This window comes from Leptidea sinapis, chromosome 20, assembly GCF_905404315.1.
Source record: "Leptidea sinapis chromosome 20, ilLepSina1.1, whole genome shotgun sequence".
In the NCBI taxonomy this organism is placed as follows: Eukaryota; Metazoa; Arthropoda; class Insecta; order Lepidoptera; family Pieridae; genus Leptidea; species Leptidea sinapis.
The window spans coordinates 1236575-1255834 of record NC_066284.1 but is presented as its reverse complement, the minus strand read 5'-3'; the positions used below and the strand labels follow the sequence as shown (position 1 = coordinate 1255834).

Sequence of the window (19260 nt, the reverse complement as noted above, 5' to 3'; positions counted from 1 at the left end):
ATATATTATACAAAAATCCCGCGTGGCATAATATTCAAAATAATATTACGTAAATTTTATTTTAGTACTTTCCGACTTACATTTACCTATATATTTCAACAAATACGCTGTCGCATCATCATTATTTTTTTACTATGATTCCCGCTTTGTACTTGTTTGCTAAAATCTTACGTAATGTGAGCACGAGAGACACGAACACTGTACCTTCCTTGACAGTGGTCACGGGCGTACTGCTGGCTTGAGCGAGCATGCAACCAAGGCGTCGCGTTTGGTTTATTACGAAAAAAATTAATATAAAATAATACATAGAGCGTATTGATAAATCCCACAGTGAAAACTTATAAATACTAATAAACTATCGAATAAAATAAGTTTTATGTTTATAGCTATCATAGTTTTATGATAATATAAACAATTCAAATATAAAAGACTATTTTTAAAAAAATAAATCTATCGAGATTTTTTTTCGTAATCGTGTTTTCGAAACAGCGATAATTTAGATGAAGAAATGAAGATGAACATGTCAAAAAATTGGAACCGTAGTATTTGTAGAAGTATTTTAAGTAGATTTTTAAAAATGTTACTTTTTAGGACTATAGCGCCATATTAATTCAAATGGATGACACACTAACACAATAAAGATATAGGTTTGGAAATAATACAATCGTTAATGGTTATTATTTAAAATATTTACTAAGTCTTCATAATATTATATTATACTCTTTAAGAAGAATTTTCACATTATATAGTTTATTCTCTCATTTTGCTTAAAATCCAGTCCATATATTTGGTGACGTCGGTATAGACACTTCCATTGCTCTCCGTTCCACATGTAGTAGCTCCGTGAGATACAATACCATATTGGACATATCTCATAGCACCGTCATAAGGTTTTTGAATTAAAAGAGGACCACCAGAGTCTCCGCTGCAAGAGTCTTTGTTAATGTCTCCAGCGCAGATTATTTTATCATATCTGAAATTACGGACAGTATTATAAGCAATATTGCGAAGAGAAATTCAATAAAATAGGAAAGGGTATTCGCTAAAATTTTTTGTCTTCACTATTGACTTCAAGATGTCGTTACTTTAGTAAATATACATATAAAATTGATAAATAGCCAATATTGGAGCTAAATTCAACATTAAAGTCAAAGTCAAATAAACTTTATTCAATTAGGCTTAAACTAGGTGCTTTTGAACCGCTTTACTACAAAATATATTTCTATAATTACTTTATTTATATATTATGTTCGATAAAAGTTGAGCTCGCGAGAAGAACATAATAGAAGAAACTCAACGACCACTCTTTTCAATCAAATAGAGTATTTTACAATGGCTGTAATATACACAACAAATTTAGTTTGTAAGGTGCTGCATTCAATATATGAGTCGTGTTTAAATAATATAAATTATTTCATAAAAAGTGCTAAAGAATAAACTGTATAAATATAAATTATCTTATATTGGATGCATCAATCTTTAGATCTTGAATTCATTATTTGTGTAAAGATGCTTCGTGAACATGCAATAGCATCGAACAAATACAATCATTTAGTATCGGTCGACCAGACAACACAGGCAGCACTCGTCTACGATTGACGCACGGGCGGGCCATCGTTCCAGTCACAAATAGGTATTTGAGGGAAGACGACGTCGCCGCAAGCTATGCCATTTTAGTGAGCATGACGAACTTAACGAAATTATCAAATTTATAATAAGACATGAGTACCTATCAAGGTGTGCTGCCTCGGGGCGTAAAAAGAATAGGGTAGTCCCAGGTCCATGGGTGTCGTAAGAGGCGACTACGGGCTTTTTGAAAGTGGGAGAGTCACGATGCTGCCTTATGACGTCAGCACAATCGGGCCAGACTCGTCCTGGTTACTTACCACACTCGCACAGAATACCGGCGTGAAGTAGCGGCCTAGTGCCGCTATGTTTCGCATAGGTTAGTGTCGAGGACCGGAGGCCATTCCCCCCCGTCCTTTCCCCCCCCCCCCAACAAAATATGAGAGCGGTCCTAAAAAATAAATTACCCCAGGAGGGTACCGGCTCTTGTAGAGCCGGAGAATCCCTCCCCGAGCATTCGCGCTCGGGCTGCCCCTCGTATTCTGGGGAGGGCACAGTACCGCGTATGTCACAGGACAAACAGGGCAGCAACACCACGGCACCCCGCTCCACGCTTAATGTGGACTTTTGTAACATCCGGGGAATTCACTCCAACTTAAACGCCGTCCACCACCACCTTGAGACGGCGCAGCCGGCCTTGTGTTTCCTTACGGAGACGCAGATATCTCGACCTAGCGATACGTCATATTTAACGTACCCCGGGTACAAAATTGAGCATAATTTCATGCCTCATGCCGGGGTATGTGTGTACGTTAGGGAGGATATCTGCTGTCGCCGTCTCGGCAATTTTGAGGGTAGGGGCCTGTCTACTCTCTGGCTCCGCGTAGATTTAGAGGACCGCGTCCGCATCTATGCGTGTGTCTACAGGTCCCATAGTGGTAACGCAGAAACGGATCACCTCATGGGCTGCGCTCAAGCGGCATTTGATGACGTGCTTGCTCAGATCCCCTCCGCTGAAATCGTAGTCTTGGGTGATTTCAACGGGCACAATGCCGAATGGCTTGGATCACATACCACAGACTACGCAGGGCGATCTGTGCATAATTTTGCATTGGCGTATGGTCTGTCCCAATTGGTTGAGTCGCCGACGCGGCTCCCGGATGTGGATAGCCACATGCCGTCCTTATTAGATCTTCTGCTGACTACACATCCCGATGGTTACCAGGTCTCTGTCGACGCCCCTCTCGGAACGTCCGACCATTGCCTGGTCAGGAGTGTAGTGCCTATCCGACGCCAACGTCGCAGACCACCAGCGACCCCTCGCGTTTGGCACTACAAGTCAGCAGATTGGGATAGGATGCGTTCCTTTTTTGCATCCTACCCTTGGGGCAGGGTTTGTTTCCTTTCAGATGATCCTAGTGCCTGCGCCGTTGCAGTAGCCGATGTGATACTGCAGGGCATGGATATTTTTATACCAAGCTCTGTAGTACCGATCGGTGGCAGATCACAGCCCTGGTTCGATGCGTCAGTTAAAGCAGCATCTGACTGCAAAAAACAGGCGTATCGAACTTGGGTTGCGGCGCTGGGCTCAAAGGATCCGAACTGCAAAGTTCTGAAGAGGAAATATAACCGTGCCTCCAGATTTTTTAAGCGGCAAATCGCCCGTGCGAAATCGAAACACGTCGTCAAAATTGGCGAGCAGCTTTCCAGTTACCCGACCGGAACACGCAAATTCTGGTCGTTGTCGAAAGCTGCTCTTGGTAACTTCAACCAGCCGTCCATGCCGCCGTTGCACATGAGGAATGACACCCTGGCCCATACGGCAAAAGAGAAAGCCGATCTCCTGTGCACTCTTTTTTCCTCCAACTCGACTCTTGACGACAACGGAAAAACACCGCCGACCATCCCGCGGTGTCAGAGCTCCATGCCTGAAGTACAGTTCCGACAGAAAACTGTTAGGCGAGCTCTGTTTTCGTTGGACGTCAGGAAGTCGAGCGGGCCGGATGGCATTTCTCCAATCGTGCTTAGAACGTGTGCCCCTGAGTTGACGCCGGTGCTAACGCGTTTATTCCGGCACTCTTATTCAAAAGGCGTAGTCCCTGATTCATGGAAGTCAGCCCTTGTCCATCCGATCCCAAAAAATGGAGACAGTTCGGATCCGGCAAACTACAGGCCTATTGCTATTACCTCCCTACTCTCCAAAATTATGGAGAGCATAATTAACCGCCAGCTCTTGGTATACCTTGAGGGTCACCAGTTGATCAACGACCGGCAGTACGGCTTTCGCCATGGTCGGTCGACTGGCGATCTTCTGGTATACCTAACACACAGATGGGCGGCGGCTATTGAAAGCAAGGGGGAAGGCCTGGCAGTTGGTCTGGATATAGCGAAGGCCTTTGATCGTGTATGGCACAAGGCGCTCCTCGCAAAACTTCCATCATTTGGGCTTCCCGAGAGCTTATGCAAGTGGACCTCCAGCTTCCTCACTGGGCGCAGCATACAGGTCGTTATCGACGGTTATTGCTCGAATCCCAAGCCCGTGAACGCTGGAGTGCCCCAAGGCTGTGTGCTATCTCCCACGCTGTTTCTTCTGCATATCAATGATATGTTGGACACCGCCAACATGCATTGCTATGCAGACGACAGCACTGGTGATGCCGTATACACGGGCCATGCAGGTCTCTCTCGGGAAAACGTCGACCAGTGCCGGGTGAAACTTGTGTCTTCTATCGAGTCCTCTCTCGAGAAGGTCGCGGAATGGGGTAAGTTGAACCTTGTCCAATTTAACCCCCAGAAGACTCAAGTTTGCGCGTTTACCACTTAAAAAAACCCCATTTGCCGTATCACCGCTCTTCGAGAACACTTCCCTTAAAGCCTCGCCTAGTATCGGAATACTGGGTCTCGAAATCTCGAGCAATTGCCAATTCCGTGGCCATCTGGAGGGCAAAGCCAAACTGGCTTCAAAGAAACTGGGCGTCATAAATAGAGCACGGCAATACTTCAAGCCGGCCCACATTCTAGCGCTCTACAAAGCGCAGGTCCGGCCTCACATGGAGTATTGCTGTCATCTCTGGTCTGGCGCACCCCTGTATCAGCTCGATCCATTTGACCGCGTGCAACGCAGAGCAGCTCGAATTGTCGGGGACCCAGTACTCTGTGAACGGCTGGATCACTTGGCGTTGCGTAGAGACGTCGCTTCATTGTGTGTCTTCTACCGCATTTATCACGGGGAGTGTTCCGAAGAGCTGTTCAACCTGATTCCTGCCGCCGAATTTCACCTTCGCACGACACGCCACAAGTTACGATATCATCCCCACCATCTGGATGTGTGGCGGTCCTCCACAGTGCGGTTTTCAAGGAGCTTTCTTCCTCGTACCACGAAGCTGTGGAATGAGCTTCCTTGTGCGGGTTTTCCGGGACGATACGACATGGGTACCTTCAAGGAAAGCGCGTACACCTTCCTTAAAGGCCGGCAACGCTCTTGTGATTCCTCTGGTGTTGCAGGAGAGTGTGGGCGGCGGTGATCACTTAACACCAGGTGACCCGTACGCTCGTTTGTCCTCCTATTCCATAAAAAAAAAAAAAAGGTACTCATGTTTTATTTCCAGCTATTATTGTCACCTGAATTTTACTTATATTATAGAAGAAATTAAGTGACGTGAACACAAAAATTTATATGAAAGGATCACAAAAGATTAAACAATATAAGTGCAACAATCTTGAATATAAAATAAAATAAAAAAGTGGACAAGCGTTAGCCAGATCTACGAATCAAAAGCTTTTTTGTTGAAGTAAGAAATCAATGGACGTTAATTAGGCATATCAAAAAGGTCACATTAGATAAACCATTAAGAGAGAAACAATCTAGAATATGATAAAAAAGAAAAGTGAATACAAAAATCGCAACATGATGTGACAACATGACAAAAAATTACGAAATAACATACACATAATTCACAATATGTCCAACAATATGAATGAATTTTGAATATAATAAAATAGAAAAGTAGACTACCTTAATCGAAGGTTCTGAAAATTAAACGATATAGAAAGAAAAAGTTGTTTCACAGCACATTGTACCTAAACTTGCCTTAAATGCTTGCACGTCATACTACAAATACTTTTTTATTTACTACCTTTATTTGAGTATTTTTATAAATGCCACTATTAAGTATGTTTGAGAACTTTTCTTTAAATTTTATACTTTTAGAATTCTCATCATAGCTTAATTATTTTACAGATTCAAGTGAGTGCAAAGTAAGCAAGTATCCTGTATTAATTTTACTTGACACCATGTTCCATTGTTTCCTGCGAAAGATCGTCTTGATAGACAGACGAACGGTTAACGAAGCTTATAAGGTCATTTAAAGAGTACCTTCTGTATTCTTCTTTGCACGGCTTAATTGGAACTGTGACTTTACGAAGTATGTCGGATTCTTGGATAGTTTCCGTTAGCCCCCATCCAGTCACTAAGCCTATTTCTTCAGTGATGTTCGTCAGGTCGCGTAGAATTTCAGTTTTTGGCAAACAGATTGGTTTTACATTATCTAAAAATATATGCACATTACTTGATGCACTGTACACATTGATTTATCTAAAAGAAGAAACTGCCTATACAGTGTGCTATATACTTGTATCGCATTTGCAAATGATTAACAAAAAAGTATTGATATCTGTTCATTAATTTGGTCAAATGAAGAATTTTCATTTTGATACAATATTATAGCTCTCATGAATTAAATTTTAATGTCAATGATTCTATGAACTTGAATCCTTGAACATTGAAAAGCGACGTTGCCATGTAGGGCGAAGTATTACGATGCTGTTAGGTGCTGTACTTATTCGCGAACTGATATTAATGCGGCGATGTATTTTTGAAGGCCGAAGTGGCCGTAGCTATGTTTTTTATAATTTTAAGATATTTATGTGTATTTTATAATAATTTTCTTGAATACGACAGATTTTCAGAAAAACATGATAGAGGTTAAAGAAATTTAAGATACAAAATGTAACGATTATAAGAAAAAGAATGTTTTTGTATTTTGGTGATTTTCGGATGGATAAAGGCGACATTGCGCTGGCTTTGGGTCGCCGTTGTTCATTGGATGTGATTCCTACATACAATTTTCGCATTAATTTCGACAGCATATTCAAAGCACACCTAATACATCTCAACTATTAGTAGTAGTACTAACACACTGAGATATTAAAATTCGTTTAAGTTTTATTATCTCACTCACACTCTCACATTTTTAACATGTCACGGTTAGCAGCAATTTTAACAATCCTTTTTTTTGATGTTTGTAAAGTGATCACATGAAGAAATTATTTCATTAAATGAAATTGGAATGTTGTTGTGATATTTATTGCTCCCTTTCGTTTTCTCCATTTAAGCATATGGTTTTTGGAGTGAAAACTTCTTTAGCATCTTTGTGATTTTTAAGTCGATGAAACCAAAAAGCGCGACAGTAAAAAGAGACAGACGCATAAATAATTCATAAGATAAACGTGGGAGAAAATGAGATAGGAAACAATATATAATGTTTCAGGTCTTTCATAGCAGTTGAAATCATGTGTCGTCCTAGCAATATGTACCAGGACTTCATATGCAGCTTTGACGTTCATGCACAATGTAGGTTTCACTTCTGACATATTGTGTACTTTATACGCACGCAATTTTATTAGGTTTAGAGTTTTGGTTTTGGTATAATCATGGTGATTTATATCTCGCACTTCATGCAGTATAGTATGCTTTAAAATGCACTGTTTTGTTAATGTCTTTATTTGCTGTAATAATAATAAATTAAGCACCTAGTGAGAAAAGTAGGTCATTCTCGACCACGGAATTTTGACACGGGTGGCAATGTTCTACTTATCTCACGTGGTGAGGTTTTTTTTCCACCTGGATGAAAAGCTCGCTTTTAGTCCATGGTACGAGGGACAAAAATCGTCTTGCCGTGACAGAATCAGCCACTTTAGTCCCTCGTACAAGGGACTGAAAGATAGCTTGTCACCGAGGTAGAAAAAATGAATTAATGTACTTTTTAATAATATGTTTTATACTCACTTCTTGTTACATCTATTGTTCCTTTTACTCGTAAAAGAGCAATGTCATTAACAGGGGGAAATCCGTTAGTAGACGCAGGTATATAGCCTTCGTGTGGAATTATCTCATCTACATCTAGATCCTGGAATGTCAATGAGGGCAACATGCAAAACATATTTAAAAACGCTATGCTTCCAAGCAAGAAATTTTCGACATCTTAGTTAATCTATCATGAAAAATGATTTATTTTAGATGAGGATAAAGTACAAAAATTATGGGTCCTTATCCAATTGGCCACTTGTATTCCGAACGAATCTTAACACACTTAACAAATTAAAATTAAAATTTCCCACAATTCATGAGGTCATTTAAAAAATATGGTGAAAATATGGAAAAGCAAGATATAGTGATCTACCATTTTTAGAAACGTTTAATCGATATAAACTGTCCCATCACCATTTGCTTAACCAGTTTGATGAGGACAATGAAATATGTACAAGCTAATTTAGCTAACGCTTTTAACAAATCGTTACAAATATTTTATTTTCAACCTACCTTCAATAATTATTATTAGGATTAACCTATTGCCATCCGTCCATCCATTTATTCCATTAATAATAAATTAATGATTGCATAATACTAGGCTAAACGTTTTGAATATTCTACTTAACAAGCGCTACCTATCTCTCCAAAGGTACACAATAAATATAATCTATCTGTTATTTATTATAAGTTGTATAAATATCTGATGTTAAAACATAATTATTGACCACATATCATTGACTGTGTCAAGTAATGTACTTTCTATATATTTTACTTAAATAAGGAACTTTTAAAATGAATGTAAAATAGTCCACCATTGACTAGACCTATGTCACCGAAAAGGCAATAAAATAAAATATTCACAAGTCCGATGTAAAAATATGTCGTCAGTAAATAAATACTATAAATGAAAAAACTTATTTTCACGTCGCTGGGTCTAAAATGGTGCCTTTACTGCATAAAACTAGACAAAAGAAAAACGATTTTTGCTCACTAAGTGAAAAAAAAAATTCATATTTTGTTTTTGCCCTTTCGTAGTGCTAAATTAGCGCAAACAACTACGTCAAGTTATTAGTAGGAGACACAAAGGAGGTTATTATATTATTTTATTTCGGTAAAGGTAAAACAGAATATAAATAAGAAGAAAAAATCTAGTACTTCTATAATTCCTTAAGAAAAACCAAAGAATAATGTAAATATAATTTTGTTAGTATTGGACAGTGGTATGGGTTCCTTCCACTATGATTATTTTGAATTTAGAACGCTGTAAATTGTTTCATGAAATGTTCGGATACTTTGTACGTAATTTAATAAAGGCATTTATTTTCTCAAAATTGATTCCTTTAGAATTATTTTTGATGTCATTTCTAATACTACTACTATAATGTAGCTTGGTGTGAAATATTTTTAAATGGTCTGTATTTATGGTGTTTTATTAATTTTGTATATCTGCATTTGTTTCTTATATTTTCCTTTTTGGAAAATAATATAAAACATAAAAGAAAAATAAAATAAATATCTTATATAGTATAGAATATTTATAACGTCTTACGGGGGCGATTGCGTTCTACAACACCATAATATAGGGTTACCACAAATGGGGCAAAACTGTAATTATAATATTTATTTTAGTCGCATCATTCTCTATCCTGCAACCCAAGTGACTTGTCCATTGCCAGTTCTGCCACTGCCCTTCAGCCAGATGCGCTCATGTATACGCTCTCTCACCAGCAACCTACACAATACCCAATGGATGAATGTCTCAAGCTGTAGACAGTCGAAAGTAGTGATACTTGCACTGTCGCCCAGAGTGACAGTAGACTTATTAGCCTCAACAGACATGACATCCGTATAATGTTGGGCACCCTAAGGGGCGCCAACCCTAACACATCACTAAACATGCACCTTTTCACAATTGGCGTAATGGCCTTAAGTGCAGAGGCTGTCTAGCCGAGGACGAAACGGTCACTCACGTAATCCTGGAATGTGCGGGGGCGGCCAACCAACGGGCAAAAAACTTAACTGATACTAGGTCGCTCCAGGAAGTTTGCGAACACCCTAGGAAACTTCTGGATGGAGCTGGGCTGGTTGGAGTAACTGGCCAATACTGTACGCAAAATGGACCCATACTTGTGGTTTAATTGCGGAAACAGGAGCCCCTATACCATACCATACCATTCTCTGTCCTTAAAATAGTCGTAATTTAGAGAGTATAAATAGTACATTGATAAATAAATGTTTCACAACTGACTGTCAATTCTGCGATTTCTGTCTGTTCGAATGTAAAAGACTCATATTCACGTATCTTTAAGGAAAAGCGCCGTAGATAGAGCAATTACTTGCATTATGAGGTTTATTATTTTATATTTCAAAGTGACGAGCGTATTTCAATGCTGTGCTAAAGCTTGGGTTCAATCAAGAATCTTGTGGCAATGTAATGAGCAGGACTATCACTTACCATTAGATGAATGTCTTTCTCGTGGAGAGAAGTAAGGACTTGCTATCTCATAATCTCTAAAAACTTCGGGAAATTTTAAAATTATCGGGATAAAATATAATCTTTCTTACCTAAGGTGTGTGATTGGCTGTGGTAAGTCATAAAGAGATAAACAAACTCATATAATATTAAAATTTTGAGCTCCGTTTTTCACTGGTAACCAGTATGGCCTATGCTGGAAAGACTATCTTATCGTGATCATAAGAAATAAATTCCAACGTCTTAAAAAATTAGGAAATGGTGTGTAGTAAGAAAATATGATGGTGTAAAACTTACTTTATGATATTATACTGTTGTTACACCTGGTAATTATAAGATATAAAATAAGTATGTATATCAATTAATTATTTACGTTCAGGCTAACGTAATGGTTTATAGAATTTTGTAATTTTTTCTTGTTTGACAGTTTTTAAAGAGCCTGCAATTGGATGTGATAAGGTCTATTTTACTTTTTTATTAGTCCATTTAACGACACATTTACAAAGGATATTGGGTTGCATACCTATTTGAATCCTTTTTATTTAGTACCGAATAGATCCGCGATTAAAGAAATGTTTAGCCTAGAATATGGGAATTGGATCGCATTCTTTTAATCCACGCACAGTATAAACGAGAATGAAGAGAGCGCGAATAAGGAGCTCTTGTTGTATTTAAAATTAATCTTACTGATATATGAAGCTGAAAATGATGAACAAAAATTTGGATCTTGTTCACAAATCTCACTAATATCTTATCGATCTAATCAAAATTAACAATTTTGATATTATCTGCTGTAGGCAGGGAAACTTGGACCTGTTTGTAAATAACCTACTTTCAAACCTTATTATTTTCATGTACCTCAATAATAAGAAAATATCTTTATATACCTGCTTGTAGCTGTCACAGATTGTGTATTCGCTCACGTCACAGTCCGCATCGGTAGAAATTCTAAATTCCCCAACACGTACTTTCTGAATGTTTTCCTGGACGCAATGCGCCGCTGTCAAAATGTATTTTGAGTTGACAATAGTACCGCCGCAGTAATAAAATTCTCCGTTGTCTGAAAGACAATCAATAATTTCATCACACGGACTATTTTAGTACAAGAAATTGAAACTGTACTTACTAGATACAGTTAGAGTAATTTATTTGCTCAAAATTGATTCCTTTAGAACTCTGTTTGACGTCGTTGAAAACAAACGGCGCTCTGAGAGTGAAGACACAGGTTATCATGATCCCTGGTGGTTTAACTTTAGTTTTAATTTAGTTACGGATGGGATTCCTTAACTAAAATAATCAAAATTATTTGCTTAGGATTACGGACGACCGGGACTTTATTATAAAAGTGTACATTTACCCTGAAAGCTATTATGTATCTTTTGAAACCTACTAGAATTAGTTACAAGCAATCCCTTATTTATATTATTATAATAATGAAAATCACTATTAAGCAAAAAGGTGACGATTTTTGTGAACGCATATTAAATTTTCAAAAATGTACTAACAATGGACACTCATATTATTACTGTCTATAACCAAGCTGATATATAGCACGAACAGCTCTCTTTTGTAGAGCAAACACTACATCAATGTCAGCAACATGACCCCACAGCAAAATAATGTACGTCATGATGCTGTGAAAATAACTAAAGTACACTAATTTAGCGGTCGCAACATTCGTGTACTCTATAATGTTTCTAACGGTGTATGCCGCAAAGCTGAGTCTATCTCCAAGTTGGGCAATTTATGGACCCCACTGAAGCTTCCTTCCTTCGCCTCCAACTCGACTCTTGACGACAACGGGAAAACACCGCCGACCATACCGCGGTGTCGGCTCGATGCCTGAAGTACAGTTCAGACAGAAAACTGTTAGGCGAGCTCTGTTTTCGTTGGACGTCAGGAAGTCGAGCGGGCCGGATGGCATTTCTCCAATCGTGCTCAGAACGTGTGCCCCTGAGTTGACGCCGGTGCTAACGCGTTTATTCCGGCACTCTTATTCTAAAGGCGTAGTCCCTGACTCATGGAAGTCTGCCCTTGTCCATCCGATCCAAAAAAAAAGGAGACAGTTCGGATCCGGCAAACTACAGGCCTATTGCTATTACCTCCCTGCTCTCCAATATCATGGAGAGCATAATTAGCCGTCAGCTCTTGGTATACCTAGAGGGTCACCAGTTGATCAACGACTGACAATGATACGGGTTTCGCCATGGTCGGTCGGCAGGTGATCTTCTGGTATACCTGATACATAGATGAGCTGCGGCTATTGAAAGCAATGGGGAAGGCCTGGCAGCTAGCCTGGATATAGCGAAGGCCTTTGATCGTGTATGGCACAAGGCGCTCCTCTCCAAACTTCCATCATTTGGGCTTCCCGAGAGCTTGTACAAGTGGACCTCCAGCTTCCTCACTGGGCGTAGCATACAGGTCGTTGTCGACGGATATTGCTCGAACCCAAAGCCCGTAAATGCTGGAGTGCCCTAAGGCTGTGTGCTGTCTCCCACGCTGTTTCTTCTGCATATCAATGATATGTTGGACACCTCCAACATTCATTGCTATGCAGACGACAGCACTGGTGATGCCATATACACGGGCCATGCAGGTCTCTCTCGGGAAATCGTCGACCAGTGCCGGGAGAAACTTGTGTCTTCTCTTGAGAAGGTCGCGGAATGGGGAAAATTGAACCTTGTACAATTTAAGCCCCAGAAGACCCAAGTTTGCGCGTTTACCACTAAAAAAACCCCATTTGTCGTATCACCGCTCTTCGACAACACTTCCCTCAAAGCCTCGCCTAGTATCGGAATACTGGGTCTCGAAATCTCGAGCGATTGCCAATTTCGTGGTCATCTGGAAGGCAAAGCCAAATTGGCTTCAAAGAAACTGGGCGTCATTAATAGGCACGGCAATACTTCAAGCCGGCCCACATACTAGCGCTATCATCAGCGAACAATACAATCTCTGGCTACAAACGATAAATCCTTATTATATATAAGAAACAAGAAATGACCGAGAATAGAACCCTGCGGAACACCTACCTTATTTTGCTTATAAGATGGTTTATTTTGCATGGTCTTATAGCTTGTTTCAATACCTTTCTGATACAGTACACTCAAATCATCCTAATTCTAAGCAATTTATTGCTACACGTAAAATAATACGCATTGACAGAACGCTGCGTGAGAGACACAATCGCGCCAATCTGAGGCATACCGCACGTTCAGAGTTTCCCGGAACGGAAAGGTTAATAATACCTGGCCTACTTGCCTAGTATCTATCTATACTGGGTCTGGCAATCGCAAGCAATTGCCAATTCCACGCTCATTTGGGAAGCAAAGCCAAACGCTTTTTTTGGCTCTTCCATAAAAACAAAAAATAAATAAAATTCCTTACCTCGTTCTCATTAACATTGAAAACTTTATTCATAGTGCTGCAATGATCATATTGCGCGGTGGCCATGTTGGAAACAAAATATATACAGACATACTTCCATAATCCTTACACTTGATTTTACTTGTCATGTCATCATATTTCCACACCGTATGGTTTAACTCAAAATCGATTCACAGAGTAAATATCATTAAATCGTAAATTGAGGTCAATTAAGTCATTGCATCACTACGAGTGCAGCTGTATAAAGACCCACCAACATGACGAATTTCAAGAAAAGTCAAAGAAATTATAGACGGCTGCTAAAAGATTTCACAAGGAAACTATGAAGACGAACGATCATCATATAACAACCGTGGAAATCTTAGTAAGCACATTACACATTCCTTCTATTAAGAAAATAAATTATGATTTCAAGAATTTATTTATTTATTTACAAGTAGGTACAATAACAGATAACAAGATAAGACTATCATCTAATAACAAGTACAGCATATTTTTATGATCCTGAGATCCAATTAAAATTGTACGCATCATTCACCAAATACAGTAAAAAAACTAAAAAATTAATAAGTGGACACAATAGTAATTACAGTATAACGAAATTTAGTTAAACATTAAATTATTTTACGTAAACTAGAAAGTTTTATAAAGAGTATTTTTAAAAATGTCTACATTTGTAAAGAATATATCAAAATCTTCTTTAAATTCTCTACAAATTCTCATAATTGGGTTGTTATGCGATACATTATTATTTGAGGAATTGATCGAAAATAAACATGGAATACGCACAGATCGTGTTGGAACTTTAAAGTTTATCAAACTTAACAGATGACTATCCATAAAACCATTCGCAATGTTATGTAAGACGCACATATCAGATACCCATCTCCGTTTATCAAGACTATGCAAGTTAAATTTACGTAAGCGCTCAGAGTATTCGGGAATTTTACGTCTACACCCAACCTTCTACAGAGAACTCTTACAAACCGCCGCTGAATTGACTCTATTCTATCACGGTGAACATTATAAATTGGAGACCAAATCACCGAGCAATACTCCAGGATACTTCTCACTAAGCCTTTGTATAATAATATCCAGGAGTTTTCCTGTTTAAATGGTCTGGCGATTCTAATAACAAAGCTTAACATCCTATTTGCCTTTGAACAAATATCATCGTAATGGCTTTTGAAGGATAAATCCGAGTCAAAGATGACGCCCAAGTCCCTTATCACATTCACACGATCTAGAACATTACCGTCGATAACATAATCATGAACAAATGGATTTTTCTTGCGAGTAAATGTAATCGTTTGACACTTTTTTATATTCAGCATCATTCGGTTACTTTTACACCACTGCCAAATAGTCTCGATGTCCCTTTGCAGCAATGAGCAGTCTTCTGCACCGTTTATTTTACGAAATATTTTTATATCATCGGCGTACGCCAGACACTCACATCGAATTTTGGATAATAAGTCATTTATAAATGCCAAAAATAGCAAAGGACCTAGATTTGAGCCTTGAGGCACACCAGAGCTAGCAAGAAATGGGACTGACTCGAAGCCACTCAACGCAACTAGTTGCGTACGATTTGATAAATAAGATGTGAGCCATCTGTGAAGATTACCATGAATTCCCAGGTGATGTAGCTTACATAAAAGCACTGAATGGTGAACGTAGTCAAAAGCTTTCGCAAAATCTGTATATATTGAATCAACCTGACTCTTATCGTTAATTGTGTCACATAAGAATGAAGTATATACAGTGAAACCTGGTTAAGTGAGACATCAAGGGACCTGCAATGTCGTTTCACTTATAGAGATATTCCACTTACCCAGTGTCTCAGATATACAGGTATAAATAAATATCTGTCTCATTTCAGTTATAGAGGTGCGATCATTAAATAAAGTAACGTGTTATGTATGTAAATGAGTTTTAATAAAAAAAATATTATGTAAACCCGCTTCGTCTGCGTTAAAAATATCATCAGCAGAATAATTGCGTAATAGAACTGGTAGGTTTGTTAACATCAACAGCGTTACTTTCTCCACAAATTGCTTTGAAAACTATACCGTTTCTTTTCTTAAACCCTTCCATCCAACCATTGCTGCTACAAAAATTATGAATATCGAGCCTTCGCGCGAAATCTTGTGCCTTTTCTTTAATCATCGGTCCACATACCGGAACGTTTTTGTTACGAAGTTGCTTAACCCATATTAGCAAACACTGTTCAGGTTCAGGATATTCTGATAAACGTACACGTTTTAGTTTTCCTTGTCCTTCAGAACATTGTGATTCAATTTTATGTTTACTCTGAATTATTCTACAAAGAGTAGATTTTGGCACATTAAATTCGGCACAAACTTCTTCGCGTGTCTTCCCACTTTCATAAACGGATATTAACTTCAGTTTTTCACGTAATGATAACGATTGTAGCTTTCGTTTTGACATTTTTCAAATAAACATCTGTATGATAGTACTTGGAATTACGTGTGGAATTTGTGGGTAGAATAAGAATGAGTAAACAAACAATGTTATCTATGATGATAAATCGAAAGAACAAATCCCAGATAAAGAGGTTTACCTCGTCCCACTAACAGAGGTAATTCAGTGCCAAAGTGTTGGGACCTCAGCATGAGTTTCAGTTATGGAGGTTTCTCACTTATCCAGGTCCCACTTAACCAAGTTTAACTGTACCAGTAAGTTAGAAACAGTTGAACGACGCGCAAAGAAACGGTGCTGACGTGAGCTTAAAATGGGCTTCAGATGGTTAAAGACATGTGCATACACAAGCCTTTCAAAGATTTTGGCGAACCAACTTAGAATGGTTATCGGGCGGTAGTTTGTGACATCTGTTTTGTCCCCAGTCTTATATATTGGTGTTACTTTAGCAATCTTCCAAAAACAGGAAAGATTCCATTTTGTAGTGATTTGTTGTAAATAAGAACGAGGGGTTTGGCGAGACTCACAGCGCACATACGAATTAAAATGGGTGGTATACCATCTGGTCCAGAATTTTTGGATAAATCAATGGATTTAAGCTGTCGAATAACATTTTCTACGGACACTGAAAATTGGCAGATTGAAAAAGCCGAAGGAGGAAAGTCAGGAATATAGTTCACATTACTATTAGCGTTCATAGAGTAAACCGACGAGAAATGATCAGCAAACAAGTTCATAATGCCAGGGCCATCATTAGCGTATCGGTTATTGTAACTCATCTGTCTTGGGTAGGCATTAGTGACTTTCTTATTTTTAGTGTAACGTCAAAACGCTTTTAAGTTTATATGTGCGAAAACATTGATCAAAAACTACCTTAGCTCTACATCTTATCATTGCAAAAGTATTATAATCTCTTGGATTACCGTAAGTTTTAAATTTGACATGAAATTTAAATTTAGATTTTAGCAACTTTACTAGCCCAGTAGAAAACCAAACGGGATAAGATTTTTTGCGTACTTTGGTTTTGGGGGTGTACTTTTCAATTATTTCATACAAAGTGTTATAAAAACAATGAACGAACTCATCACAATCAAGTTCCAAAGCCGACTGCTCCCAATCAAAGTCTTGAATTTCCCTATTACAGCTCTCGTAATCGGTCTTATGAAAACAGAGTTTCTCAGTTATAGAGTTGTTGAGTTCAAGCAACGGGGCTCGACCACTAAGTAGGGTAAGCTCAAAGGGAGGGTGTGTGAGTCTAAGCGGCAAACAGCAATGGTATGACTTAGTGAGATAGTATCAGGTGAATCCGTTATCGCCAAGTCCAAGATTCTATTTAAGTGGTTAGGAATGTAGTTAAGTTGTTTTGATAAAGTCAGCTGGAAAAACTCAAACAATGCTCTAGATTTTTCTCACACGATGCTTAGAGGAAGTCCTGGTTGGTTCGATCACATTATACTACCCAAGTTAAAGTCACCAATAATGCAGATTTTATGGTTTGGATGGCTGCTCATAATATTTTGACATTTATTAAGAAATTCTACATATAGGCTGGTGGGTAGGTAATCCGGTAAATATACTGTACATAAATTGATAGTAGTAACAGGATCTACTTTTACTTGAATCCATAAATCCTCCACCAAGTCGGATTGCCAATCGCATCTCAGGACATATTCAACCTTTTTAGATATTGCCATAAGTACACCTCCACCATGTTTTTTTTAAATGTTTAAGGAAATTTTCACTTTGATCTCTGCGCATTACAAAATACCGATCATCGAACAATTCAGAAGAGTTGATATTTACATTTAACCACGTTTCACTTAAGCATACAATCTCAAAATTATTACACAAAAAAGCATTATACACATCAATCGTTTTAGACTTTAAACCTCTTACATTCTGGTAATATAGAGAGATAGCCATTTGTACAAAAAGAAAAGTCAAATAAGTATCGTTTGCAAAAAGTGTACCGTTAGGAATAAGATGTTTTAACTCATTAATTCAAGACTTTTTTCATTTCTGATCAAAATGTATTTTGAGTCAGAAGATTTCCTAACATAAATTTTTCCATTCCGAATCCAAACAAACGAGTACTTTAACTCCTTGGCTTTTTCCCTGGCTGCAGCGTGTAAAAATTTGTTTTGAGGGGACAAGTGTTCCGAGACATATACAGGTTTTTTATGTCCAGTTATGCCGAGTAATGCGGTGTTTAGTTTTTCATTGGGATTCGCATTGTTATACCGAAATACAGCGGAATAGAATTCATCTCTGCATCTTAGGCTTTTGAACTTTACAACAATTGCACGAGGTAACTTGCTATCTTTATCCCGTTTTGCGACTCTCGTACAGTGAACGATATCAGTATCGTTAAATTTATGGCCAATAACATTTGCACATTGTTGTACTAAATTAGGCAAGCTCTCAGAACGATTCTCAGGTACACCGTTTAATTCTAAATTATTTTCTCGCAGGTGTTGTTCCAGATTGTTCAATCTTTCGGATAAATTAAGTACGGTAGAGCTCAGAGATCCGTTTTCTTTTTTCAGCTGCGTATTTTCGAAACTTAGACGCTCCACGGCTTTTATTAAATCATCGTGAGAGCTGCTCAAAAAGTCAATTGACTTCCGATATTCAAGCAGTTCTTGCTTTATTTCAGATAACTCTTTGTGGAGAGCGCTAGATAACATACGCGGAATCTCAGACCGAAATGAAGTGAAAACTCGATCACTTATAGCTGATATTAAATTTTCATGGTCCACTTTAGGATCAGGTGCTGAAGAAGGAGGTGTGGTCTTCTTACGAACAGCAATGTTCATTGTTTCTTTGTTCATAGATTAATTTTATCTTTATTATTTAAAAAAAAAACTGAATAGAGCAAAAACAAAAATAATAATATTACACCTGAATTTAGAAAATAATAAAATAAAATTAAAATAGTCCACTATAATACCTTAGGATTGAACCAAGTTCGCCTCAATGTTTAGACGTCCTTTTACCGCACAGCTACACACTACACACTTGGTTGAATGAAATTTGTAAACGTGTGTTTTAATACGTGAGCTTAACGACGTTACGAGATTAGTTGCTTATATTTTGTGCAATTTAAAATTTAAAATTACCCTCACGTTATAACTTTTATTTATTATCACAAAACTATGACACGAATTAGTTTAATTTCGAACCTCATGAGTGATGGTTATGCACTGTGGTTATTAGTTCTTGGTGAATTATGATTCTTCTAGTATATTCACACAATGATTTCACTCAGTTGCCTTAACCAATGTACACAAACACACGAACGTCG

At 38.2% G+C, this 19260-nt stretch overlaps 1 protein-coding gene across 2 annotated transcripts in view; it reads right to left on the bottom strand.

Annotated features, from left to right (window-relative positions):
* LOC126970258 (CLIP domain-containing serine protease HP8-like) overlaps positions 1 to 19260 on the bottom strand; it is an 84618-nt gene that overhangs the window by 54084 nt on the left and 11274 nt on the right. Inside the window, exons 4-7 of one of the 2 annotated variants that reach the window (XM_050816084.1) lie at positions 11018 to 11190; positions 7634 to 7754; positions 5942 to 6113; positions 668 to 973 (exon numbers count right to left, since the gene is read on the bottom strand). The exons of the other annotated variant lie outside the window; for it this stretch is intronic. Coding sequence (XP_050672041.1) covers positions 751 to 973; positions 5942 to 6113; positions 7634 to 7754; positions 11018 to 11190 — 689 coding nt within the window. The 3' untranslated portion in view covers positions 668 to 750. Of the gene's footprint in view, positions 1 to 667; positions 974 to 5941; positions 6114 to 7633; positions 7755 to 11017; positions 11191 to 19260 lie in introns of those variants that run through there. 2 annotated transcript variants of the gene reach the window in all.